This window comes from Spermophilus citellus (genome assembly GCF_964194105.1).
Source record: "Spermophilus citellus genome assembly, chromosome: X".
NCBI classification, from domain to species: Eukaryota; Metazoa; Chordata; class Mammalia; order Rodentia; family Sciuridae; genus Spermophilus; species Spermophilus citellus.
Genome location: NC_138190.1, coordinates 11,638,954 through 11,665,243, shown reverse-complemented (window position 1 = coordinate 11,665,243; position 26,290 = coordinate 11,638,954). Strand labels below are relative to the sequence as shown.

The 26,290-nt window shown below is 41.6% G+C and overlaps 2 protein-coding genes and 1 pseudogene across 8 annotated transcripts in view; 1 reads left to right on the top strand and 2 right to left on the bottom strand.

Moving 5' to 3' along the window:
- Positions 1–2,059, bottom strand: part of SYAP1 (synapse associated protein 1) — a 32,592-nt gene extending 30,533 nt beyond the window's left edge. The window contains exon 1 of the mRNA XM_081278168.1: positions 1,751–2,059. Coding sequence (XP_081134294.1) covers positions 1,751–1,943 — 193 coding nt within the window. The 5' untranslated portion in view covers positions 1,944–2,059. The remainder of the gene's footprint in view (positions 1–1,750) is intronic.
- Positions 2,060–7,543: 5,484 nt separating this feature from the next.
- The window catches only part of CTPS2 (CTP synthase 2), a 104,093-nt gene continuing 85,346 nt past the window's right edge, over positions 7,544–26,290 (top strand). The window contains exons 1-6 of one of the 6 annotated variants that reach the window (XM_081277061.1): positions 7,544–8,144; positions 11,092–11,244; positions 15,436–15,639; positions 19,660–19,695; positions 23,077–23,247; positions 24,982–25,082. In XM_081277061.1, the coding sequence (XP_081133187.1) occupies positions 15,474–15,639; positions 19,660–19,695; positions 23,077–23,247; positions 24,982–25,082 (474 nt within the window). In that variant the 5' untranslated portion in view covers positions 7,544–8,144; positions 11,092–11,244; positions 15,436–15,473. The remainder of the gene's footprint in view (positions 8,145–11,091; positions 11,245–15,435; positions 15,640–19,659; positions 19,696–23,076; positions 23,248–24,981; positions 25,083–26,290) is intronic. The other 5 variants (XM_081277062.1, XM_081277060.1, XM_081277063.1 and 2 more) reach the window with 5 other exon arrangements.
- LOC308639083 (large ribosomal subunit protein eL15-like) lies at positions 18,069–18,758 on the bottom strand (annotated as a pseudogene). Its single transcript has one exon. The product of its transcript is annotated as a large ribosomal subunit protein eL15-like (transcript).

Below are 26,290 nucleotides of genomic sequence, written 5' to 3'. Positions count from 1 at the left end.
AAAGTAGTCAACCCTATCAAAACTACATTTTTTCCTCCTTGTGATGCTGGTGATTGACCTCATAACCCATGATGTCATAAATGCTAGGCATGTGCTGCACCCTAAGCCACACCCCCAGCCACCCAGAAGACATTTATTAAAAACTGTTCAGAGGTCTTTATTACTAAATTGAAATATAAAGTTTCAAATCAACAGTAAAGCCCTAAGTTTTAAGAAACCAACTTTGATTCTCTCCTTATGACATGAAAATGGTTCTATTTAATCATGTAAATACCTACAAGCTATAGTTCACAGTTCATAACTTTATCCCACTTTCATCTATCTCAACCACCTAATAGACCTTCTCTGCTTTAGCTAGGCCTATGTTTCTTGAAGGTTTCTTCAGAATCAGAATCACTACAGCATGCATTTATATTTTTCATGCGTATTGTACTGCCTGTGCCCCCTATAACTAAACTGTAAATTCAAAACAGAGAGGTGGCACACGCCTGTAATCCCAGCAGCTTGAGAGTCTGAGACAGGAGGATTTCGAGTTCAAAGCCAGCCTCAGCATTTTAGCGAGGTGATCAGCAACTCAGAGAGACTGTCTCTAAATAAAATACAATATAGGGTTGAGGATATGGGTCAGTGGTCAAGTGCCCCCAAGTTCAATCCCCAATACCGCTCTCTACAAAAAAAAAAAAAAAAAAAGCACCGCTTTGAAATTAGACAGATTAAAATACCACCTCTACCATTTACTATCAGCATAACTTCAATCCAGTAGCTCGGGCTTGTTCCCCCAAATCACGAGGATGTTAAACCCATTTTGTCCCACCATCCCAGATGTGGATCACCTGTAAAAACTTAAATTGAGAAACATATCACTTATGGTAGCTTCAAAATAGTATTTGAACATCTGTGTTCAAAGAATTGAAAACTGGGGACTTAATGGGTTAACAGATGAAATGAGACATGGTTCATAAAACATCTAAGTAATTTGATAATTGACCGCTCTTTTTCCACATCAAGAAAAAGGTCCTACTGCACTCAAGATGACCAACCAGGACTTCTACCCTAAGGGCAAAAAAGCATTTTTTTCCCAAGGACTCCAGTCCACTGTGGGGTGATTGGGTAAAGGTGAAACGTGACCTGTTGAACAAAGCAGATTATTTGTAAAACCTGAAGACAAATGGGACCAGACCCACTGCGGCCCTGCTGCCAATGATTAAAAAACTTTGCAGAGGGGCTGGGGTTGTGGCTCACTGGTAGAGCACTTGCCTTGAATGTGTGAGGCAATGGATTCCATTCTCAGCACCATATATAAATAAAAAGTAAAGGTTTGTCAACAACTAAAATGAATAAAATAAAAAAAAAAAAACTTTGCAGAGAGCTGGAGTTGCAGCTCAGTGGTAGAGTGCTTGCCTAGCTTGCACAAGGACAGATCTATGTTCGATGCCAAGCACACCCCCCCCCAAAAAAAAAACTACTACAACAAAAAACAAACAAACAACAACAAAAAAAAACTAAGTAAAAGAAAAGTGTGATTAAAAAAATTTTTTTTCAGGATGGCATGTCACCAGGAACTTCAGGGACAGGATTTGACTGCTAGACGAAACTTTGGCTTTGCTCAGATTCTCACCAATCTCTCATCTCTAGAGGACTGATCCGCAAATCCACCTTCCTCCCAGGCCCCCGCTCCTGCCAGCCAGCCTGGCTCGTAAATCAGGGACACCCCGCACCCCCTTTCAATCAAGGATCGCGAGAGACTCACTGCTGAGGCCTCTGGCCTGGTGGAGGAACTCTTGGTCCTCCGTAGACTGCTGCTCTATCTCGGTGGACTCCGCCACCGTCTCCGAGGGCTGCTCAGGAGGACTGTCTCCCGCTGACTGCCCGTCTCCTTGGGATGGCTCGTCCACCGCCGCCGGCTGCTGCAGGCCAAACCAACTACTCAGCCCTCGGAACATCCCGCCCGCCCGGCCGCCGCCGCCGCCGCGGTCCGGATCCCCCTAGACCCCTGTGGGAACTGCCTAGTAGCTACTCGACTCTGCGAGACTCCGTGGGAAATGGCCGGAAGTCGCAGAGACGCTGGTGCCGCCCATCTACCATCTACCCAGCTTCTGTGACGACGCTACCGGTGGACGCGCAAGCCTCATTTCCGTCCAAAGGCTCCACCCCGCCCCCTCCGCAGCGATTGTGACAGATTGGTTGCCAGCGTGGAAAAAGTACAAAGGGCTTTCCCCAGTAGCTCAGCCCCACTCCGCCCCTTTCCCTCCTTCCCAGATTTGTAGGTGATTTACCTGAGTGTTTGGACAGCTTTTTTTGTCACATTCATACCTAGTTTCATTTTATGATTGCCTCTAAGAGCTGGGCTGGTGACATAGCCTCACCTTTTTAGGTCCAGCTAGACCTGCCCCCCCCCCCCCCCCCGCGGAAATTAACCTCCACTGAGCCCAAGTCAAAACTAACCCAAGGCCACGGCTGCTGATGCTGCTTCTTTTTTAGCTTTTCAAAGATTTTTTATTTTATTTTTTCTAAGCAGTTATACGTGGTAGTAGAATGTATTTTCACATATTATACATATATGGAGTATAACGTCTCATTCTTTTGATGGTACATGATGTAACATGCATTGGTCGCATGGCGAATGGGAATAAAAGATAATAGAATGAATGGGGCATTACTATGCTAACCCAAGTCTTCTAAATCCAATTTACAGGTGAAGTGGCACCCCCTTTCTCCACATTAAAGTCTTCACTGGGCTTCTCCAGAAATCTGCACCATGGCTGATTTTAGGACTGCCAGCAAGAGTCTCTGCAAAAGAGTTCAATGTAGATAAACTTCCTATTTTCCTGTAGCCCTGTTTTATTTGGCCACTGGCCAAGAAGATACCAGCACTCCAGGTGCTGGATACCCCCTTACTAGTTTCTCACAAATGTATCCAGTATAATAGTTTGCAAAAATGTGTAAACAAGGCCTCTGGCCTTGAGCTGGGCTTCACAGAGATGTCTACATTTTTAAGATAAGTTAGCAATTGGGCTCCATGGTAACAGCTGGCAGGGGGAGGAAAGAAAGGGGAGAAGAAGCTCTCCGCTTCCCAGGTGTTGTCCTTGAAGGATTAACTTGCCCAAAACAGTGAAAGAAAAAGCTGCTTTTATGCGAACTTCTGCAAACTGTGAACTTGAGGCCCTCCCTTTACATGCTGGGTATAAAACTACCAGAACTCGGGGTTCAGGGGATTAATTGATTACAGCAAAAGCTATGCCCTCTGAACCTGGCTGCAGACAAATAAAACTGTTCCTGCTATCTTTGGTGCCTTGCCTCTTTTGTCCCTAGAATACAGGGAGAAAAGAGGCTACTTGTACATTTTATTAGGATCCTAATTCAGCAGAAACTTTGAAAAAAATTATGATGCTTATAATTGGAAATTTGGACACTGAATAATTGTGAAATTAAGGAATTGTGAAAATTTGAAAAGTCTTAGTGAAGCACACCTGTAATCCCATCTACTCCAGAGGCTGGGGAAGGATGACAAATTCAAGGCCAGCCCCTCTACAACTTGGACAGGCCCTCAGCAACTTAGACCCTGTCTCAAAATAAAAAATAAAAGGACCAAGATGTATTAAATGCCCCTAAGTTCAATCCCCAGTACCAAAAAAAAAAAAAAAAAAAAGTGGTGATGGTATTATATATGTATGTTCTTAAAGTTTTAAATTTTAAATATAAACTGTACTGTACTGAGGAATTGACCAAAGAAATGATACCATGTATGGAATTTGCTTCAAATTAATACAAGATGGGGGCAAATGGACAGGTAATAGATTAGACAAGTCTGGCCATGTATTGGTAATTATTGATGCTGGATGATTATGTTTATTACATATATACATATATATAAATACATATACATACACACACACACACACTCACACACACATACCTCCAGCAATCTATTCTGGATGGTTGCCAATGATTCCTTCTCCCCCACCATTTTGAGATCAGTAGGACAATTCCAGTGACCTATGGTATAAGTGAGGGGACTGATTACAATTCTGATTTCATCACTGTTCACTTTTCCAAACTGAGCTATATTGACATTTTATTCAGGTTCAGGGCTTTATCTTAACAAGTCTGACCTGTTTCCCGCCCCACCCCCTCAGCTTTACTGACATATTTAAAGTGTATAATTCAATGGCAAATGTGTGTATGTGTATATGTATATGTGTGTGTGTGTGTGTGTGTGTGTGTATGGCTTTTTTGGGGGGGGTACAGGGGATTGAACCCAGGGGCACTTAACCACTGAGCCACACCCTAGCCTTTTTGTATTTCTTGCTGAGAAGGTCTCACTGAGTCGCTTAGTGCCTGGATAAATTGCTGAGGCAGGCTCTGAATTCACGATCCTCTTGCCTCAGTCTCCCAAGATGCTGGGAATACAGGTGCACCCACCACGCCGGCTTCTTTTTTAAAAAAATCAATGTCATGTGGGTAGTAGTCCATGAATAGACACCTACTGAATGAGGACACACCTTTATCATGTACAATTCAGTCAATCTGCACCCCCACCCCATTTTTTTTCCATTACTGGGAATTGAACCCAGGGGCACTCTATCATTGAGCTACATCCCCAGCCCGGGCCTCGAGAGTCTCTGGTATTACAGGTGAGTGCCATTATACCTGATCAATCTGCTCTTTCTTTTTTCTCACCCTAACCAAGGGTTTTTTCCACTGAGCCACATCGCCAGCCCCTCAATCTGCACTCTTATCAAAAAATTTTTTTTCTGTCTATGTTTTTCATGAGCAGATGCTCATGAACTGTGCCCTGTGCCCAGGTCATAGTTAAATTTCCAAACTCCAGATGCAATATTTACCATAATAGCACCCTTCCTTTGTATTTGCAAAATATCTTTCATCCACTAGCCTCATAGAATAATAAAATAAGATAACTGGATCAGGTCCTGTATCCTGTAACGAAGAGTCTGGCTGTGGGGACAGACATTTGACATTGATGCCCCTGGCTTTGCCACTCATATTAACTAATTGTCTTTGGTCAAGACATTTCCATCACTGGGAATTGAACCCAGGGGCACTCTATCATTGAGCTACATCCCCAGCCCGGGCCTCGAGAGTCTCTGGTATTACAGGTGAGTGTAATACCAGAACCTCGGGCTCCTCATTCCAAAAAGGGTAAACGGAAAGTGAAGTTCTGAAATGTGCAAAGGAACCTTACAAACACCCCAGGTGTAAAGTATTATTACCCACATCAATCCCTTTAAAAGCATCCCTTCCACTCTGCCCTCTGTAAGAAGACTTGTTTCATTAACAAGCTTCTCTGTGCTTCCAGCCTTTTTACAAGGTAATCTTTTATTTTATTCTCCCTCACTGGGGCAGGATTGGGGGGAGACCTGGGGTCTTCTGCAAGGATACCCTGCTAAGTGATGTCTCTGCTTATTTTCCCAAAAGAACTCAGTATCCCAAGCTCCTCCTGTTTCTTCCATAACACTACTCTTTCATTTGTGGCAGGGAAAAATCTGCTTATCTTAGAAATTCATTAGCTTTTCAGTATGGAGATTTCTTGGAAAATTGGGAGTGGAACCACCATTTGACCCAGCTATCCCACTCCTTCATCTATACCCAAAGGACTTAAAAACAGCATACTAGACAGGGTCTCACTGAGTTGCTTAGGGCCTCACTTTTTGCTTAGGCTGGCTTTGAACTGGTGATCTTCCTGACTCAGCCTCCCAAGCCACAGGGATTACAGGCATTAGCAACTGTCCCTGGCACCAGGCAACCTTCTTAGTTGCAGTCATCTGTCAGCTTTGGGGACACTCCCCCACAGTCCCTGGAAGTTCCTTGGTTTCAATGGAGTAAGCTCCGTTCACCATCCTTCTGCCCCCCTCCACCATGTTCAAAAAGAGGGCCTCCAGGCACTAGACCCTATTCCTGGCATTCCCATCTCACTTTTCTATTCCATTTCAGCAGCCATCTCTTTGTTTCATCTTCTGGAATTGCTTCCTGTGTGTGTGTGTGTGTGTGTGTGTGTGTATGTGTGTATGTGTGTGTATGTGTATATGTTTTTTTTTTTTGTACCAGGGATTGAAACCAGGGGCACTCAATCACTGAGCTCCCCAGCCCTATTTTTTATTTAGAGACAGGATCTCACAAGTTGCTTAGTACCTCGCTAAATTGCTGAGGCTGACTTTGAACTCCCAATGCTACTGTCTCAGCCTCCTGAGCTGCTGGGATTACAGGCATGTGCCACAGTGCCCAGCCTCTTTATATTTTTTGGTACCAGAGATTGAACCCATGGGCGCTTTACCACTGAGCTACATCCCCAGCCCCATTTATCTATCTAATCTATCTATCTGTATTTAAAGACAGGGTCTTGCAGTCAGGCGTGGCGGCACATACCTGTAATCCCAGCAGCTCAGGCGACTGAGACTGGAGGATCCTGAGTTCAAAGTGAGCCTCAGCAATTTAGTGAGGCACTAAGCAAGTCAGTGAGACCCTGTCTCTAAATAAAATACAAAATAGGGCTAGGATGTGGCTCAGTGGTTGAGTGCCCCTGACTTCAATTCCCAGTGTGTGTGTGGGGGAGACAGGGTCTTGCTAAAATGCTGAGGCTGGTTTGGAACTTGGGATCCTCCTGCTTCAGCCTCCTGAATTGCTGGGACTACAGGTCTGTGCTACCGCAACTAGCTCCTGAATTGCTTCAGCTTTGAAGTCTTTGCCTCCAATATCACACTGCTGCCAACTGGCCAGTCCTCTAGTACTCTCTTTGGGCCTTTCTCTCAGCCTATCAGTTCTCTGCTGGTTTCAGTTCCTGTCCTCTAGGACTAGACCCGTCATCCATTACTACAATTGCATCCTTCTAGCACTGTCCAATTCTGCACCTTCCTCTTGCCCTACTGGATTCCACCAGCAAACTCTGGTCTTGCCAATCAGATCTTTATCTACTGATAGATATAGATATGTTGCAAAATTATAACTGGACATCACTACACAATTATTATTTGTTCCTGTTGTGCTGTTGCTGGGGATAGAACCCAGGGGCTTGCGCGTAGGTCAGGTCTCTACCACTGAAGTATATGTCAAGTCCTATTTAAATTTCATTTCTAGACAGGGTCTTGATGAGTTGTTCAGACTTGCCTGGAATTTGATCCTCTTGCCTCAGCCTCCCTACTTCAACCTCTGAGAGTTGCTGGGATTACAGGCAATGCACCCCCACCTCGCCCCCCAATTCACAATGATAATGTCTAAACTCCGCCAGGTGTAACTTGTCGTGCTAGTGTCTCACACTGGTAATTTAAAAATTTACGACTATCCTGAATCTTTGGTTTACTTCAACTCTTTCTATTGTTCAGTTAGTCTTTCTCCTTCAGAGGTTTGTTTACAGTTTTGTGTTCGCCTAAACAACCTCCCAGGTCCCTTCCTAGTACCAACCATCCTACAAACCCTTTAAAAAAAAAAAGTCACTCTGTAAAGTCTTAGTAGCCGCCCCCCCCCCCCCCCCCCCGCGTCGTCCCTGATGCGCAGTAGCAAGTATTGTTCTATGGAAATTCACTGCTTCCCATAGATATGTAAACCTCCCCCCAGACCTGAGCTCAACTAGGGCAGAAACGCTCTTTCGTTTTCCTCCTAAATCTTCTTAGGAGGAAAGAGAATTCCTGCATTTTAGTGATCCACAAACGACTGTGAGTGAAGTTCGCTGGGGACCCGATCGAAGGTCTCGGTTGGCCGGGAAACCAGATCTCGGCGGGAACCGTGGAATTCACTGCGCACCCGAAGTGTCTGTGCAAAGTGAGCCACGGGAGGGAGGGAGGAGCAGGCCTGGGCTGAGCGAGGCCTGAGGCCACGGGCGGCCAGAGCAGGGGGTGTCGGGAGCTGCCTGTGTCCGGAGGAATCACTTTTTAGGCGCTTGTTTTGGACCATCGCACAAAACACGGTTGCAAACCCAAGCTCACTAGCGTGAGTCAGCGAGGCCAGTAGCCAAGCGGAGAGGGGAAGGTGGGCGAGGAGGGCTCCGCGGTGCGGGCGGCAGGAAGGACCCGGTGGTGACTCCGGACAACCCCAGAGGCGGCCCCCTCCTCAGCTCGACAGGTGAGCGCCAGGCTGGCCGCGGGGCGGAGCCCGCACCAGCCTCCCTGCAAGGCGCCAGCACCACTGCGCAGGTAACTCCCCTGCTGGGCCTTCCCCCGACCCCCAGGGCCGCGGCGCCTGGGCCATCCCAAACCCCCTGGGCCTCCCTGCCCCCGTCCTACTCCCCTAGTCCCTATGCACAGGAGAGCCAGGAGCCTTTGTCCCCTCCCGATGGCGCCCGCGCCTTCCCTGGCGCAGAGTCCGAGTCCCGCTGGCAGCGGAGTGCGCCCTACACTTCGCGCTTGCAGACCTTCGCGGCCCGGCTGGACGCCCACTCTTGCCCAGGGCGATCAGAGACAGTCCTAGGGCTGCCGGTGTTCCGGGGTCAGGAGCGGCACGTCCCTGGGGCGCACTCCCCCGCCACCCGCGCCCCTAGCCCCATTTCTCCTGGCCCCCCAGAGCCCCGAGATGGCGTTGGCGGAAGTGAAGCCCGGCGCGGGAATCGAGCGAGGCTGGTGATAGCTTAAGGAACAAGGTCTTTCTGTTCCCTCCTGGCCCTACTGCCCCGGTTAGACAACGACCCTCGCTTTCCTGGTGTATTAGCTGGTTACTGCACCGAGTGCAGAACTATGCTATTGCCACAAAATAGCTTTTTTGGGAAAAATTAAACAACAAAAAAAATCAATGCATATATAATAAAATGCCACGTTTTAAGTCTGCAGATCGATGGGACTGACAAATTATACATCCATGTAACTACCACCCATCGTAGACTTAAAACCATTTATATCACCCCAGAAAGTTCCCTTGTGCCCCTTTCCAGTAACTCCACCTTCCCACCCCCACACTGTTTTGATTGCTGTTCTTGGCTTAGTTTTTCCTGTAAATTTTGAACTTCATAAAATGGGCTCTTTCAGAAAGTACTCTGTTGTGTTTGACTTACATTGGTTTGTAAATGGCGGTTATTGAGAAGGTGTATCTTGGTGCCTCTGGGTGCTTTTAGTTGCTCTTTGCTTTTCTGATCTAATGTAGAAGCCACTGGCCACATGTGGCCACTGAACACCTGAAAGTTGGCAAATCTGAATTGAGATATGCTTAAGTAAAAGCACCTGATTAGTAAAAGGTGGTAACATGAGGGGCACAGTGGTGCTGGCTTGTAAGCCCAGTGACTGGGGAGGCTGAGTCAGGAGGATTGCAAGTTCCAGGCCAGACCTGGCAACTTAATGTGACCCCGTCTCAAAAAATAAAGAAAGGGTCACAATTGTAGCTCAGTAATAAAGCACCATTGGGTTGGATCCCCACTGCTGCCAAACAAAACAAAAAAGGAACAATCTTACGCCTAAATTCTTTTATTGATTGTAATTGTGAATACATTGTTTGATAAGATACGTTATTAAAATTAACCTCATTTCTCTTTATTTTTAAAAAATATTTTTTTAGTTGTAGATGGACACAATATCTGTATTTTATTTATTTATTTTTATGTCATGCTAAGGATTGAACCCAGTGCCTCACACATGCCAGGCAAGTGCTCTACCACTGACCTACAACCCTAGCCCTCTCTTTATTTTTTAAACGTGGCTACTAGAAAATTTTAAATTACTAACCTGGCTTACTGTGTAGTATTTTTATTAGGCAGCTCTGCTAACACTGTTCTATTTCCTATTTTATAAACATTTGGTTCTGTTCACCACATTTGAGTAAATGAAAAACTTGGATCTTCATACTAGAAATCATCCTTATTGGAGGAAGTGATTTAAAACAGCCTACCTTGCAGTTTTAAAACTTCTTTCAAACTTGTTTGTTGAGATGAGGTAGAATTAGGCCCACCTTTTAGAATTAAGTTATATTTTTCAAAAAGGACTCTTAAGTATCTATTGTACTTTAAAAGGGAATCTTGTGTTTTTGAAAATACTGAAAACTAATAATTGTCTAAAACCCAATCACCTAAATACATTAAAATTTAACATGGTGTATTTTTAATATATTTTTAATTTGTTTTAATTAGTTAAACATGACAGAATGCATTTTGACCCATCATACATAAATGGAGTATAACTTCTTGTTTGTCTGGTTGTACATGATGTAGAATTACACAGGAATATGGTGTTTTTTTTTTTTTATCAAATTAAGATCCTGAGGGGTGGGGATATAGCTCAGTTGGTAGAGTACTTGCTTTGCGTGCACAAGGCCCTGGGTTCAACCCCCGGCACCACCAAAACAAACAAACAAAAACTTGACAATTAAGACTTTGATCTTAATTTTTTATATATATATATATATAAATAAATAAATAATTTGGTACTGGGAATTGAATCTAGGGTCGCTCTACCACTGAGTTATATCCCCAGTGCTTTTATTTATTTTATTTTTTAAATGTTTTTTTCTTTTTTTTAATACTTTATTTATTTAGTTTCCGGCAGACACAACATCTTTGTTTGTATGTGGTGCTGAGGATGGAACCCCGGGCCTCACGTATGCCAGGCGAGCGCGCTACAGCTTGAGCCACATCCCCAGCCCCTTATTTATTTATTTTCTGTCTCCTCCCTTCCCCCTCCCCCTGTTGTTTTTTCCTTTTTGAGGTACTGAGGATTGAACCCATGGTGTGCTGTACCTGAACTACATCCCTAGCCCTTTTTATTTTATTTTGAGACAGGGTCTAACTAAATTTCCCAATCTAGCCTGGAACTTGCAATCCTCCTAAGGGGTGGGACTTACAGGCATGTGCCACCATGCCTGACTTATCTTAATTTTAAAAAGCATATTTGAGATAATATTTTTATTCAATTTTATACCTGCTTCTTTTTTTTCCAAGTAAAATAAGCATTTTCTTATATGAAAAATTCTCAGGCATCTTGTGACTTCACATGATTGTCTTCCAGTTTTCTTGACCATTACTTTCATGGCACACTTTGATTTTTGCTGACTTTAACAAACAGGAAGTCAGTCATTTGACAGTTTACTTGCTGCTTAATCTCACAAGAAAAGTAAACTCCAAGAGGGCAGAACCTTGACTTTTTGTTCATCCCTCATCCCTAGGACCTGGGAACACATCAAGCATGAAATAAGTGTTCAATAAACACTTGTGAGCTCACTGATGGAATCAGTAAATAGGTGGATGTGAAGAATAACAACTGGACGCCATTTTGCCCTTAGGCACCCTGTTTGTAAATTCTTGCACAGCTTTCTAAGGTAGCTACTATCTTTAGCCCTGTATATTGCATGAATTGAGGAATATAAAGTTTTGAAAAGTTAAAGAATTTATTTAGGATCATAGATGTAAGTGAATCTAGTTTGTCTGACTATAGATCAATAGTGGGATAAGGAAGATATGGAGCAATAAAAGTGGAAAGATGAATATCAATTACATTTGGGATCTACAAGAGAATTCTGGGTTTGGATTGAGAATCATTTAGGCTATAAATATATAGATCAGATTAATAGGAAGAAGTGTAGTGATTCTGAATGTGACCATACCATGGTAGAGTAAGGCAGACCCAGGGATTTAGGGAGGACATTTGGGATGGAACAAGTATATCTTAATTCAGCGGACCAATAGCTATTTCAAATGAAACTCGTAGCTCTGAAGTGAGATTAGTCTTAAGTGCGGTAGCTATTAAGATAGTTTATTTTGAAAAATAAGCAGAGGAAGGTACAAAATCAGAATGGGCATTTCTTTGAGGAAGAGATACAAATAATGGATGGGTAACTGAAATTAATGCATTTGTGCTTAATTTCCAAGTACTTTAAAAATGTGTGAATTATAACAAAAAATGAAATGTATAGTTATTAACTTTTGTTAGTTTCTCTTTTTTGGCAGTTGTAATTTCATATTAGCAGTCTCAAGGAATTGCCCATTTGCCTGCCACGACTACACAAATAATATCATTAAGGAACTACTTTGTTGTACTGGTAAAATTACAAGAGCAGATGGCCTCTGCATACACTCAAAGGAAAATGATGGTACTTAAAGAAAATCAAGATATTGGACTTTTTAAACATTTGCATCAGACAACAGCAGAAAAAGAAAAATTCCTTGGGACATATTTTCTTTTTTAAAAAAATATTTTTAGTTGTAGATGGACACAATTCTTTGTTTTGTGTATGGTGCTGAGGATTGAACCCAGTGCCTCACATGTGCTAGGCAAGTGCTCTACCACTGAGCCACAACCCCAGCCTAACATATTTTCTTTTAATTTTCCTTTTTGGATTTTTTTTTGGGGGGGGTACTGGGGATTGAATCCAGGGATATTTTACCACTGAGCTATAGCCTCGGTGTTTTTTTTTTTTTTTTTTTTTTTTTTTTTTTTTTTTTTTTGCTCTGGGGATTGAACTCGGGGCCACTCAACCACTGAACCATATTCTCAGTTTCATTTTATATTTTATTTAGAGACGGGGTCTCACTGAATTGCTTAGTGCCTTAGTTGCTGATGCTGGCTTTGAATTTGTGATCCTCATGCCTCAGCCTCTGGAGCCACTGGGATTACAGGCATGTCCCATCACGCCCGGCTACCCCCAGGTGTTTTTTTTTTTTTAATTTTTTTTAGTTGTAGATGGACACAATATTTTTATTTTTATTTATTTATTTTTATGTGGTGCTGAGGATCAAGGGCCTTACACATGCAAGGCAAGCATTCTACCACTGAGCCACAACCCCAGCACCCCCAGTTTTAAAAACTTTTTTTAGTTGTAGGTGGAGACAATACCTTTAATTTATTTGTTTTTATGTGGTGCTGAGGATCAAACCCAGTACCTCCCATGTATGAGGCAAGCACTCTACCACTGAGCCACAACCCCCAGTTTTTTAAGAAACATTTTTTTTTTGACACAGGGTCTTGCTAAATTGCCCAGGCTGACCTTGAATTTGGGATCCTCCTGCCTGAGCCTCCCAAGTCTTTGGCATTATAGGCTTGTGCCACCACACCTGGCTTGGATATTCTTCAGTAGTAAAACTGAGTAATGAAAAAGATTATGTTCAGCACTCTTAGTTAAAATGGATATATTCATAATAATATGATATAATAATAAATAATCATAAACGGGGGGTGTAGGTCAGTGGTACAGCACTTGCCTAGCAAGCAAGAGGCCCTGGGTTCCATCTCCAGCACTAGAAAACAACACCAACAACAATCAAAAAGCAAAAAAGATGTTAATAGTTAATAGCTGGGGCTGGGGTTGTGGCTCAGTGGTAAAGGGCTTGCCTGGTATGTGCGAGGCCCTGGGTTCCATCCTCAGCACCACATATAAATAAATGAAATAAATGTAAAAAAAATAAAACAAAAAATACTTAATAGCCAACTTTGTTTTTCTTTTTTTATTGGCACTGAGGATGGATCCTAGGGCCTCTTGCATGCTAGGCATGGGCTCTACTACTGAGCTACACTCCCGGCCTCAAATCTTAAGCTTTTACTCTATGCCCTCCCCATAACATCAGGCATCAGAAAATGTTTTCTGTAAAAGACAGGTAATAAATATTTCAGGCTTTGTGGGACGGAATGTCTCTGTTGGCACAAGATTCAACTGTGCCACCCTAGTGTGAAAGCAGCCAGTAACAGTAAGTCAATGGTTCTGACTCACGGATGAATGAATCCCAGATTAGTCAATCAAGAGTGAAGACAGGGTTGGGGATGTGGCTCAAGCGGTAGCGCGCTTGCCTGGCATGAACGGGGCACTGGGTTCGATCATCAGCACCACATAAAAAATAAAGATGTTGTGTCCACTGAAAACTAAAAAAATATTTTTTTTTTTTTAAAAAGAGTGAAGACAAAGCCTGCAAAGGCACTTACTTTGGGTCCTGGGTGAGAGGCTCAGGGAACCAATGATGAAGCTGATCCTATCTGAGCCATGGTACCTTAATTGTTAAAAAAAAAAAAAAAAATCGTTCAATGACACTTGTTAAAGCACTATAAGAAGAGTTTTTTCGGGGCCATTGCAATAGGTATAGGGACCACTGTAATGGGGTCTGGAATCAGGGGGGAGAGATTGGGCTCAACTCCAAATATAGCATGGAAAAGGGGGGATTAATACCTGAGGAGCAGGGTATTGGGGCATAGTGGCCAGTGGATTGGAAAAAGAAGGTAACAGCAGTAAGAGAGACAGACTAGGATCACACATCACATGGGAGATGGCACAGAATGAGGATTCTGATCAGATATCAATGATGATCAAACATTGAGGGTGCAGTGTTCTTGCTAAATGAACTTATCAGGGTTCTTTGCTAAAACTGGCTTTACATGGAAGTGTACAGAATATTCAGAAGTTTGGCCAAGCAAAGAATCTTTGTCATGACAAATGTGTAATGCCATGTATTCACCATTATCATATCATACAGAGAGTATTGTCACTGCCTTTAAAATCCCTCATGTTCTGCCTATTCATCCCTATCTCCCTCCTACTCCCTGGCAACCACTGATCTTTTTTACTGTTGCTGTAGTTCTGCCTGTTCCAAAATGTCATATAGTTGAAGTCGTACAGTATTGATTGGCTTCTTTCACTTTGTAACATGCATTTAAAATTCTTCCATGTCTTCCGGGCTTGATAGCTCATTTCTTTTTCTTTCTTTCTTTTTTTTTTTAAACCAGGATAAGTTTGCAAGAGAGAGAAGAATTATTCTATTTATTTTAGTTGTAGGTAGATACAATATCTTTATGTGGTGCTGAGGATCGAACCCATTGCCTCACACATGCAAGGCAGATGCTCTACCACTGAGCTACAGCCCCAGCCCGATAACTCATTTCTTTTTAGCATCAAATAATATTCCAAGCATTTGGTATCTTTATTCCATTTCACAGATGAAGAAGCAGACATGGGGGCTTGGGTTGTGGCTCTGTGGTAGAGCACTTGCCTGGCATGTGTGAGGCACGGAGTTCGATCCTCAGCACCACATAAAAATAAAAAGATATTGTGTCCATATACAACTAAATTTTTTTTAAAGAAGCAGACATGGAAAGGACAAATACTTGCCTATGTGTAGCTTGTATAGATCTGTCTGACTTTAGAGTCTGAACTTGTAAATATTTTACTATGCCTCTGATTCCCAAATAAATTTGATTTCTTGTGATACATTTGGCCAAGGTACAGAGCCAGCCACTTTGCTTTCTGACTTATTTTTTTTTTTTTTTAAATTTTTAGGTGATACTGGGAATTGAACCCAGGGCTTTGTGCATGCAAGGCAAGCACTCTACCAACTGAGCTATATCCCCAGCCTTCAGCTTTCTGTATAGTGACAACAATTAAAAGCCCACTAGATTACACAAAAGTTTTGGGTATTTAGTTCAAGTAGAAAAATGCAATGCTATGTGCTTTTGAAATTCTAGTTTAATGCACTTTGATATTTTGAGAAAATGTTTCTCTTCCTTGACTATTAATTTTATTGCTTGTCAGATTATACCTGGGTGCTGGCAACCAGCCACTCTTCACCAATGAAGTATATCCTGGTTACTGGTGGGGTCATCTCCGGCATTGGTAAAGGAATCATTGCCAGCAGCATTGGGACGATTCTCAAATCATGTGGACTCCGAGTTACTGCCATCAAAATCGACCCCTATATTAACATTGATGCAGGGACTTTTTCACCTTACGAACATGGTATGAAAGGATCATTTCCTTCTTTATAAAGCACTGCACTAAACTGCATTTCTTTCTTGTATTTTGATCTGTTTCTTTAGGACAGAGTTCCAGAAGTAGGCTTGCTGGGTCAGGCCTTAGGAATGTGTCGATGTGCTTATGGTCATTGATAGTATTTCAGATTACTGATAACATTCCAAGTTAGCCAACCCTTTTAGAACATTGTGTCTTCTGCTATGGATTATGTTTTGTTTTATTTTATTGTAAAGGTTATATATTTCTGTTAATACTTCCCACTGCCTGGGGTAACTATTATTAATGTTGACATTTTGATGTATATATTAATTACCAAAAAAGGTATGAACCTTTACATAGTTTTTTTCATGTTTTCATTAGTGCATTATAGTTATACATAATACTTGAGTTCATTTTGACATAATCATACATGCATGGAATATAATTTGTTCCATTTCGGTCCCCATTATCTCTCCCTCCCCTCCTTCTCTTCCTCTGCTCTACTGGTCTTCCTTATATTTATCTATTTACTTATTTATTTTGGCACTGTGATTGAACTCAGGGGCACTTGACCACTGAGCCCCAGCCCTATTTTGTATTTTTTTTTTTTTTGGGGGTGGTGCTAGGGATTGAACCCAGGGCCTTGTGCATGCGAGGCAAGCGTTCTACCAACTGAGCTATATCCCCAGCCCCCCTATTTTGTATTTTATTTAGACAGGGGACAGGGTCTCAATGAATTGCTTAGCACCTTGCTTTCTGCTGGCTTTGAACTCGCAGTCCTCCTGCCTCAGCCTCTTAAGCTGCTGGGATTACAGGTGTGTGCCACCACACCTGTCTTTATTCTACTGATCTCCTTTATTCCTTTATTCCACTGATCTCCCTTCTTTCTTCATGGGGTTCCCCGCTTTTTACCCCTTATTTTGCTCTAGTTTCTGCATATGAGAGAAAACTTTTTTTTTTTTTGGGTGGTGCTGGGGACTGAACCCAGGGCCTTGTGAATGTTACGCAGGCACTCTACCAACTGGGCTATATCCCCAGCCCAAGAAAACATTTTTTTTCACTTGTTTAATAGTCATTTATTCCTTTAGTTGAACAACTTCTACACACAATGAAAATGTTTGGGCTTTTTTGTTTTGTTGGGTAAAAAGGAATTTGATTCTCAAGGCTTTATGAGCCGGCTTCAGATTATTTCCTGGAAATCAATTGACTTGAAATTGCTTAAGAAAAATCAGTTCAAGAAGGGCATCAATTAGATTTTAAAATTGAAACACCTATAATGTCAGCAAACCCAGAATTTGAAGACTAAGGGGAAATTCCTCCACATTCAACTTCACCCTAGGAAAGAGCAGCCTAATCTACAGGAAAAGATTAACAGAAATGAAACAATGTGGTAATATTCTTAATTGATGGACCAACTCAAAGATCTGGGGGATTGCTTCACCAGGAATGAGAAAAATAGACACACAACATAAAGTTACGCAGGTAACAACTTTTTAAGTACCCTTGTCTGAGTTCCTGGTGACTTGACTGAGCAAATAAGTGCTTTTAAATAGCCAGACATACATTTGCACATGTGGCTTGAGGATTCAATATGGTTTCAAACTGGCATTATGTACTTTAAAAGTCTTGATCAGGACTTTTTTCTAATCTTGCAAATACTTAGCAAAAGCCACCGATTCACCAGCTACCCACCCTAGCCTACAAATCTTAAGTTAAACAATGAATACTCGAACCTGTTTCAAAAATACACTGATGTAAATGTCACAGAAAACTGTTGCAACAAGTTCAAAATGCTGGATCCACCAAGCCACATTATTAAACCAGATTTTACTCTTTATGTGAACTTATAGGACGTGGTGAAGACTTTTGCAATTTTGTTTAGCCTAGATTTTTTTTTAATTTCTAAGATTCTTTTAATTTTCTAACAGATTTATTCCTCTGAAAGTTTGACTGCATTTGGGAAGCTTTTCCCCTCTCAGAAGCAGCAATTACACAAATGAAACACTGAGTTAAATTTTAAAATGTGGGCTTTAAAATTGAATGCACATAACCATGTTATAGGATTAGGATATCCTCCTCCCATCTTAATCAAAATCTAAAGTTTGAACTGCCACACTCCAAAAAGCCCAACCACTAGTGGAGCATTACATCATCCCAATGAAGTTGTAGGTCTTGTCACATGCACCAAAACAAATCTATAGGGCTAGTTCCAGCACCCCTCTTTTTAAAGAATTTGACACCTACTATACCACATAGCATATTTTAAACAGACATATAACTCCCTAATAAGATAAAGCAAGACAGAAAGTTTATCTTATTAGAAACAATCACTTATTGTCTTCAAACATTATTGCACTTTAACTTCCATAATTTGACAAAGCATTCATGAAATAATCTGCAGACTAGTTTTAACAAATAACACCTTTAAGCAGACATGACTGTCCTAAATTGTTTATTAGGTATGAACTTTACAAACATCATACTTATATTAGCGATAACGGTGGAGCTGGAGAGTATTGCGCCTTCTCCAAGCTGCACGGCGAGAACCACCAATAGTGTGGTGGAACTTGTGGCCCTTTCCAAGGCCAGGACTCTTCCGGCCTGCAGATGTTAGGCCGCGCATCTCCCTGTGCTTGTGGACTGGTTTAGTGATCCACTGAGTGTCAGGATTTCTTCTGATAGCTTTATGGAATGGATCAATGAGGATAACCTCAAAGAATTTATATGTGGAATCTTCACCAACCCAATAAGAATTCAGGACTCTCAGAGCCCCACAGTGGCGTCCAGCTCGCTCCTCAGCAACAGACTGAAGGCTTCGTGCAAACTTTAGCTGGTTAACACCATGATGGACAGGCTTGCCATAGGTGGCACCCTTAGGAACTGGGCGTTTGCGGCCACCACGGCACACACGAATCCTGTATATGACATAACCTTGCTTGGCCTTGTATCCCAGTCTGTGCGCTTTATCCGGCGGGGAGCCCTGTGGAGCGCCGAGAGCTGGCGGTATTGCCAGCAGCGGACCTGCAGAAGAAAGCGCATCACATCCGACTGCTTCTTCCTCCATAGCTCCTGGTTATACTTGTACGCGCCCATCTTGGCTTACCTGATGGCTGCCGCCAAACCGAAAGCCCAAGAAAACATTTTTTAAAAAATGTTTTTTTTTTACATACAAGCAGAAAAATGCATAATCATAAGTCCTGATTTGATGAATATTCACTAAATGAACCTATTATATAACCAGCCTCTGATCAAGGAACAGAAATCCTGTTTGTGTCCTTTGTTCTCAATCCCAAACTCCTAAGAAAACTGCTCTCATGTCTTCTGACACTGTGCATTAGTTTTGCTTTTTTTGGGGGTGGGGTGGGGGCGGGGACAGGGTCTTGTTATGTTGTCTAGGTTGGCCTTGAACTCCTGGGTTGAAGCAATCTTCCTGCCTCAGCTTCCTAAATAGCTGGGGCTACAAGTGCAGCACCACGCCCAGCTAATTTTTTGTGGTTTTGAACTTTCATTTAAACTTTGAATTTAGTTGAATTTTACAGTTATAATATCTTTTTGTGTCTTTTTTTTTTTCTTTTTCTTGTGGTACTGGGGATTGAATCCAGGCCTCATGCATGCTAGGCAGTGTTCTACCACTGGGCTACATCCCCAGCCCTTTTTCTTTTATTTTGAGACAGGGTCTTGCTAAATTGCTTAGACTAACTTTGAGCTTGTGTTCTTCCTACCTTGGCCTTTCTAGTAGCTGGGATTAAAGGTGTGGGCCACTGTGCCCAGCCGCAATACTTTTTAATCTAATTTTTAAAATTTAATATACTATGGACATATTTATATATTCTACACTGCACAGAACCTATATAATAACAGTAAATGATTTTTAATTCATTGACATTGTGAACAACACCATGATAGAAATCTATAAGATTTAATTTTTTAAGCATGCATTTCTAGGTGCATAAAGTTCTGATTTGAAAAGTAAGGATGTTTTTCAGTCTTTTAATACATAATGCATATTTTGTTCTTTTTTTCCAGTGCAGGGGATGGAACCCAGGGCCTCGTGCATGCTAGGCAAGTCTCCATCACTGAGTTACAGCCCCAGCCCACAGAATGTATATTGCTAAAGGTTTTTAGGTTCACTATCCCTTGTCTTCAACTCTGAAGTCTGAAAAGTTCTGAAAATTTAAAATACTTTGTAAATTTATGGCTATTTGTAGTGGGTTTTTTTTTTTTTTGTACCAGGGATTAAACCCAGAGCATTCAACCACTCAGCCATATCCCCAGCCCTTTTTTGTGTTTTATTTAGAGGCAGGGTCTTGCTGAGTTTCTTAGTGCTTTGCTAAGTTGCTGAGGCTGGCTTTGAACTTGTGATTCTCCTGCCTCAGCCTCTAGAGCGGCTGGGATTATAGGTGTGCACCACCATGCCTGGCAGTCAAAATTTCTGAAAACTCTTTATATGTTTGTGGCTATAGATTTTTTTTTCTTTTTTTTTTTTTTTTTTTTTTTTTTTTTGTGGTGTTGGGGTTCAAACCCAGGGCCTTGTTGCAATCGAGGCAAGCACTCTAACAACTGAGCTATATTACCAGCCTTATAGATTTTATTTCACTTTATTTCATTTGTAATGTATTTGATTATGGGGGTATTATTATTTCTTTCTTTCTTTCTTCTTTCTTTTTTGGCAGTGCCTGGGATGGAACTCAGGGCCTTGAGCATGGAGGCAAGCACTGTACCACTGAGCTACACCCATAGCCCATTGGGTATTTTTCTTTTTGGTACTAGGGATTGAATCCAGGGGCCCTTGACCACTAAGCCAAATCTCTGGCCCTTTTTACTTTTTTTATTTTGAGACGGGGTCTCACTAAATTGCTGAAGACCTTGCTAAGTTGCTGAGGCTGGCTTTGAACTTGCAATTCTCCTGTCTCAGCCTCCCGAGTTGTTGGGATTTCAGGCATGTGCCACCACACTCGGCAACTATAGAGTATTTCCTAATATATAGGACATGTTCTATATTACATTCTATAATCCCAAAAAGTTCAAATTCCAACATCCATCTTGTTCCCAAGGATTTTCTGATGAGGACTGTGAATTTGTACCATACGTGAAACAATGTCAATTTCTTTATCTCCTTGCTGAATATTATTTTTAAACTTTATTAACCTGACAGTAAAACAAACAAAAAATATTTTGTTGTTTTAATTTAGATTTCTTTGATTTTGATCTTGTGAATGACTTACTCAAGTCTAGAGATTGTATTTTTGTTTGAATAGATCACCCAACATCTTTCTGTGGAGTACGTTTCCCACCTCTAGACGTTAGACTTTGGCCACTTGGGGTGGCTAACTTCTCCTGTTTTGTTTGGAACCTTCCAGCTTTAAAACTGAAATTCCTTTAGTCCTAGGCTAATGGAAGAGATTGGTCATTCTCTTTGGCAACGTGATTTATTTTGCCCTTTGAGACATTAGCAAATGTGACATGCCTTGTCGAAGGAGAAATGTTAAATGCAGATGCACGATTTGGTTCAGTTTCTCTTGTGCTTCTGCCATCTGCCATGAGAACAGCTTGCTCTGTGTACGGATTTCTTATTCATCAGGGGTCCTGGAAAGAGGAGACATAAAGAATAGACTCTCAGCTAACCCACAGCCCCTCATGAGGGAGAAATAAATGTTTTCTAAGTTGGGAGACTTGGAGGTTACTTGTTTTTTCTTTCTTTTTTTGGATACTGGGGATGGAACCCAGGGGTGCCTAATCACTGAGCAACAATTCCCCAAGGGGGGGGCATATTTAAGGGAATATCATGCTTCAAACATTATTTTATTTGTTTTTTTGTGATGCTGAGGATTGAACAGAGTGCCTCACACATGCTAGGCAAGTGATCTACCACTGAGCTACAACCCCAGCCCAACGACCCTTTTTAATTTTTATTTAGAAAAAGGGTCTTGCTGCCATGACTGTGTGAGTAGATTAATGTAAAAAGTAAATAAGTAAGTAAATAAATAAATAAGAAAAAGCGTCTTGCTAAGTTGCTGAAGGCTGGCTTTGAATTTGGGATCCTCTTGCCTCAACCTCCCAAGTTGCTAGGATTATAGGAGTGAACCACCATGCCTGGTGCTTAGTTTTAATTTTGAGACAGGATTTTGCTAAATGCCCAAGTTGGCCTTGAATTTTCCATCCTCCTGCCTCAGCTTCCTGAGCTGCTGGGATTTCAGGTGTGTGCCACTTTGTCCATCCTCACTAGGATTCTTTACAGGGTATATTCATTTTTTTTTTTTGGTTTTGGTAATCTCACCTATTTTTCTTCCAAATTAACTTCAGTGTCTTTGTCAAGATAAAATCTACTGGAATTTTTATTATGACATATCTAAAAAACTGTTTTTATAGTTCATCTTTCTTTTCTAAGAATATAATATGTGCATATTTTTTAACATTTGGTAATTTAGACATTTGAGACTTTGACATATACATGGAGTTTTGCCAACCTGGATTTAATGTGAAGTAATTGAAGAAATTTCAGAGGTTGTGCACTCCCACCCCAATCCCCCAAAGAATGTGTTGGACGTTAAGAACACAGATCAAAGGGGGAATACTTTTCCATCAATTGGTGATTCCTGGTGAATATGAGAGAGTAGAATTTGAACTTGAACTGGAATTTGGAAAATATAAAAATATTTAAATTTCATGTTGTGTTCTTTGATCCTTAAGTTCATCTTCCCACTTATGTATTTTATGAAGAAGATGTAAATGAAGTTTTTGATTAGGTTCCTAAACTAGGCAGCCTTCATTTTTTGTTGTGAGCATCTAGCAGTAGGAGTAAAGGAGAGTTTCTTGATTAGGGAGAGGTTCAGTTCTTACAAGATGGCTTTAGAACATCTAACTCCCAATTAGTACCCTCAAGTGACAGTGGAGATCCAGAGACTACCCAGTAGTAAAGGCAGTGTGACAAAGTCCATATCTAGATTCTTTGTCACAATGCTGTTGTGCAGGTGGCTTATTGTACACACACTGGTCTTTTTCCTAATTTCACAAAGTTTTCCCATGGGCTAGCCATGGACCTTTGTGACTTTGTTGTCTACCATCTAATAGTGGCTTTAACCAGATGACAATTGAGAATATCCTTATACCAATTCCAGAGACCAGGATATGGTTGCCTTGAAGTAAATTGCTATTTGTTTTCAAAATTGCTGTCTTAAAATTCTCTTTTCAAGTGGTACCTGAGGAGTTTGGAAAAGCTAAATCTCGAAGACAGAATTTCAGTGTGACTAAAAAGATACTATGATAGAATACCAGAATTTTTCTAATGCATTTTCATAGATATAATCGAAATTTTAAATTTCCCCATTAAAATAAGGATATGGTAGTAGAATACGGCTAATAAATACAGTTTTTACCGGCTTTTTAATAAAAATGTGTCCATCTTGGAAAAGTAATCAATTTCTACATTGCCTTTTATCCTAGGCGAAGTATTTGTCTTAAATGATGGTGGAGAAGTTGATTTAGATCTTGGAAATTATGAAAGATTCTTGGATATTAACCTTTATAAAGACAACAACATCACCACCGGGAAGATATATCAGCATGTGATCAATAAAGAGAGGCGTGGTGATTACTTGGGGAAAACAGTTCAAGGTATGCCATACGCAATATGGAACCCTGTGTGTCAAGAACCAGCAAGCAGGCTGCTCAAAAATAGAGCAAAAATGTCTTGGGCCCCAAGCTCCATAAATTCAAATCCTTTTGAAGTCTATTTTTTTTTCCTTTTCCATAAAAATGTAGTTTACCCCTCCCCCCATGTTACTGATTTTATTTTCATCAGTGTTTCTTTTCTCCTCCTCCTCCTCTTTTTTCTTTTTTTCAAAAATTATGTCATTGTTCCCCTTAGCCCATCCCTTCTTCCCTCTCTTTCAGCTTTGGTTCAGAAAATCTACAGAGAACCATTTAATTATTTTTTAATTGGAAAGCTTATTTTTGTCTTTTATTTAATGTATCTGTATTTAATATATTCTTCTTCATTTTTCTTATAATTTGCATGGATGGTGATCATGCCCGTTTGAAGAGGAGTAGCACTGGGGAGGGATAGAAGGATTGAACTGGAGTGTCAGGCAGCACCATCTGCAGATTCCTGACATTTTTTTTTCACTAACCCTTTTCCTGGGTGGGATGATTCTATTTTGTCTTAGAAGGAACCCTTTTGGTACCCTCTAGAGTGTTTTTTTTTTTAATCTTTATTTACTTATTTATATGCAGTGCAGAGAATTGAACCCAGTGCCTCACACGTGCTAGGCAAGCGCTCTATCACTGAGCTACAGCCCCAGCTCCCCTCTGGAGTTTTGTATCCTTATTTTCCTATGGAGGTGAAAATTCCCATCCCCTTTAAATCATTTTCAAGTTGGAGTCAGTTGAGCAGTAGATAGTTGGAGATCTGAAGATCAGCTGTGAAACTGGGCAGTGTGCTTAGACCTCAGCTAAATTGTGCTTCTGAGGTGGTTTTTTTTTTTTCCCCCAAGTGACAGTCTTGGGAAGATCCATTGGAGGTGGAGTTGCTGCCTCACACTTGCCACATCCCAAAGATGGGAGAGAGCAAGGCTCCTGATTTGGGCCCTGTGAGCTCTGACACCTTAGCCCCCAGGTGGAGGCCCACTGCGCACATGCGCAGTGGATGGTTCACCAATCAGGCAACTTTCTCATTCAAAGTAGCCTAAGGGCTAGTTGGAACTCCTTGTTCCTTCATTTCAGCCTCCCAGATTCCATCGTTTCTACTTCCTGCATCAAGTTAGGAGGTTGAGTCTCTGTGAACCTGTGGACATGTCACCTTTTTTTTTCTTCAAAGCTGAGACCAGCAACTTTAGGCCTGTTCACCTCCTATGGGACCCCTGGGTTTCAAGTGTAGGTGAACATGCACCCTTTAACCTCTTCCTCTGACATTAACAGTCATGGGCCTCTTCACCCCTGCAGGGGTCCCTGGTCGGTGGGTAGGCTTCCCTCATGCTCTTGAAGTGGACCTTGGTGGCCTCCCCTGGTGTCCCAGCTGGGTGTCCTTCCCAGTGGAGTCTAGCGTTCAGCTTGCTTGGCATCCCTCGTTGCATGGTTCTTAGTAGGTATTATAGGTGTTTTCTAGTTTCATCACAGATGCCACTTGTACTTTCTGTGTCTTGTTCTCTGTGACTGGTCAGTTTCAAAAGAAAAGGCCTAACATTTAGGTGACTCAACCTAAATTATATCAGTACCTGCTCATTTCAGTAAAGGAAGCATGAGACCTGCAGCTTGTCTTATTTGACAGGTGACTTTCAGATCACCTGAGAGGTCTAAAGTACTTCCCTTTCTCTTGAGTGTGAAATAAGCTGTTATTACTTTTTTTTGCAGTTGTCCCCCACATTACTGATGCTATCCAAGAATGGGTTATGAACCAAGCCAAGGTGCCTGTGGACGGTAATAAGGAAGAGCCCCAAATATGCGTTATTGAGGTAAGCATAAAACTTTTCTTTATAAACTTATACCCTGCTGGGTCTTTAAGCATCTGATCTTTGTTCACTCTACATATGTGTACAGATGGCTTCCTGGGTGCTGAACACTAGGCCAGGAGGTAGGGAGGAACAACATAGAGGGTCCCTGCCCTTGTGGTTACAAGTCAGTGCACAAGATTGTCATTAGATGAAAAATGGCATGCATTCCTGGGGTGGGTGTGCAGTGATCTGCTTGTAGAGACAGATCTTTAACTGATCAAGTCAGTGTTAGGGCCAGGGCCTGGAATGGGCACAGTCTCTGTCCTTGAGCTTGAAAACAGCCTATTCCATGCACAACAGAATGTATCCTAGTACATATTATTTGAAAAAATAATCCTAGTACATAGTATTTGAAAAAATATTTGTAAAGTGCTTCGGAAGTCGACTGAATTGGGCAAGCTAGATGGTAGAGGTGAGAAGTAAGTATCAACTGATAAAGAAAGGGAGGTAGAAGAAAGAAAGTAGTGTCTGAATTGGGCACTTGGCATAGCTTTCACCTTCTTCCCCTCCTCTTCATGTGCAGAGTGAGAATTACATTTATGTCCATCTCATCTAAATGTCAGTTAATCTAATTATCAGGCATGGGAATAGAATGTTGGATAGTATTGTTCCTAGAGTCAGACTTCTCAGGTTCAAATTTCTGCTGTGACCCCCCCCCACCCCCCAAGTGACTTTTTTTGGTGCTGGGGATTGAACCCAGGGGTACTTTATCACTGAGCCACATCCCAGCCCTTTTTAGTTTTTATTTTGAGACAGAGTCTCACTAAGTTGCTTAGAGTCTTGCTGATTTGCTGAGGCTGGCCTCAAACTTGTGATCTTCTTGCTTCAGCCTCCTGAGTCACTGGGTTTACATGTGTGCACCACCACACCAGCCCCAGGTGATACATTCTAGTGGTTGAGAGTCTGGTGCTGGACTGCTTGGGTTAGCCCAGGTGGGTCTTTTGCCAGCTGTATGGTCTTGGACAAGTTCGATTAACTTCTCTATGCCTCAGTTCACTCATTTCCTAAATAGGCATAATAATAATAATAATTATTATTATTATTATTTTTATAATTAAGTCTCTATACCTAGTGTTTAGAATGGTGTCAGATATAGGAAGTGCTCAAAATTATTAGCTAGTATTAGGATGCCTATATAATTTTTAGCACATTACTTCTTATTACTCAAA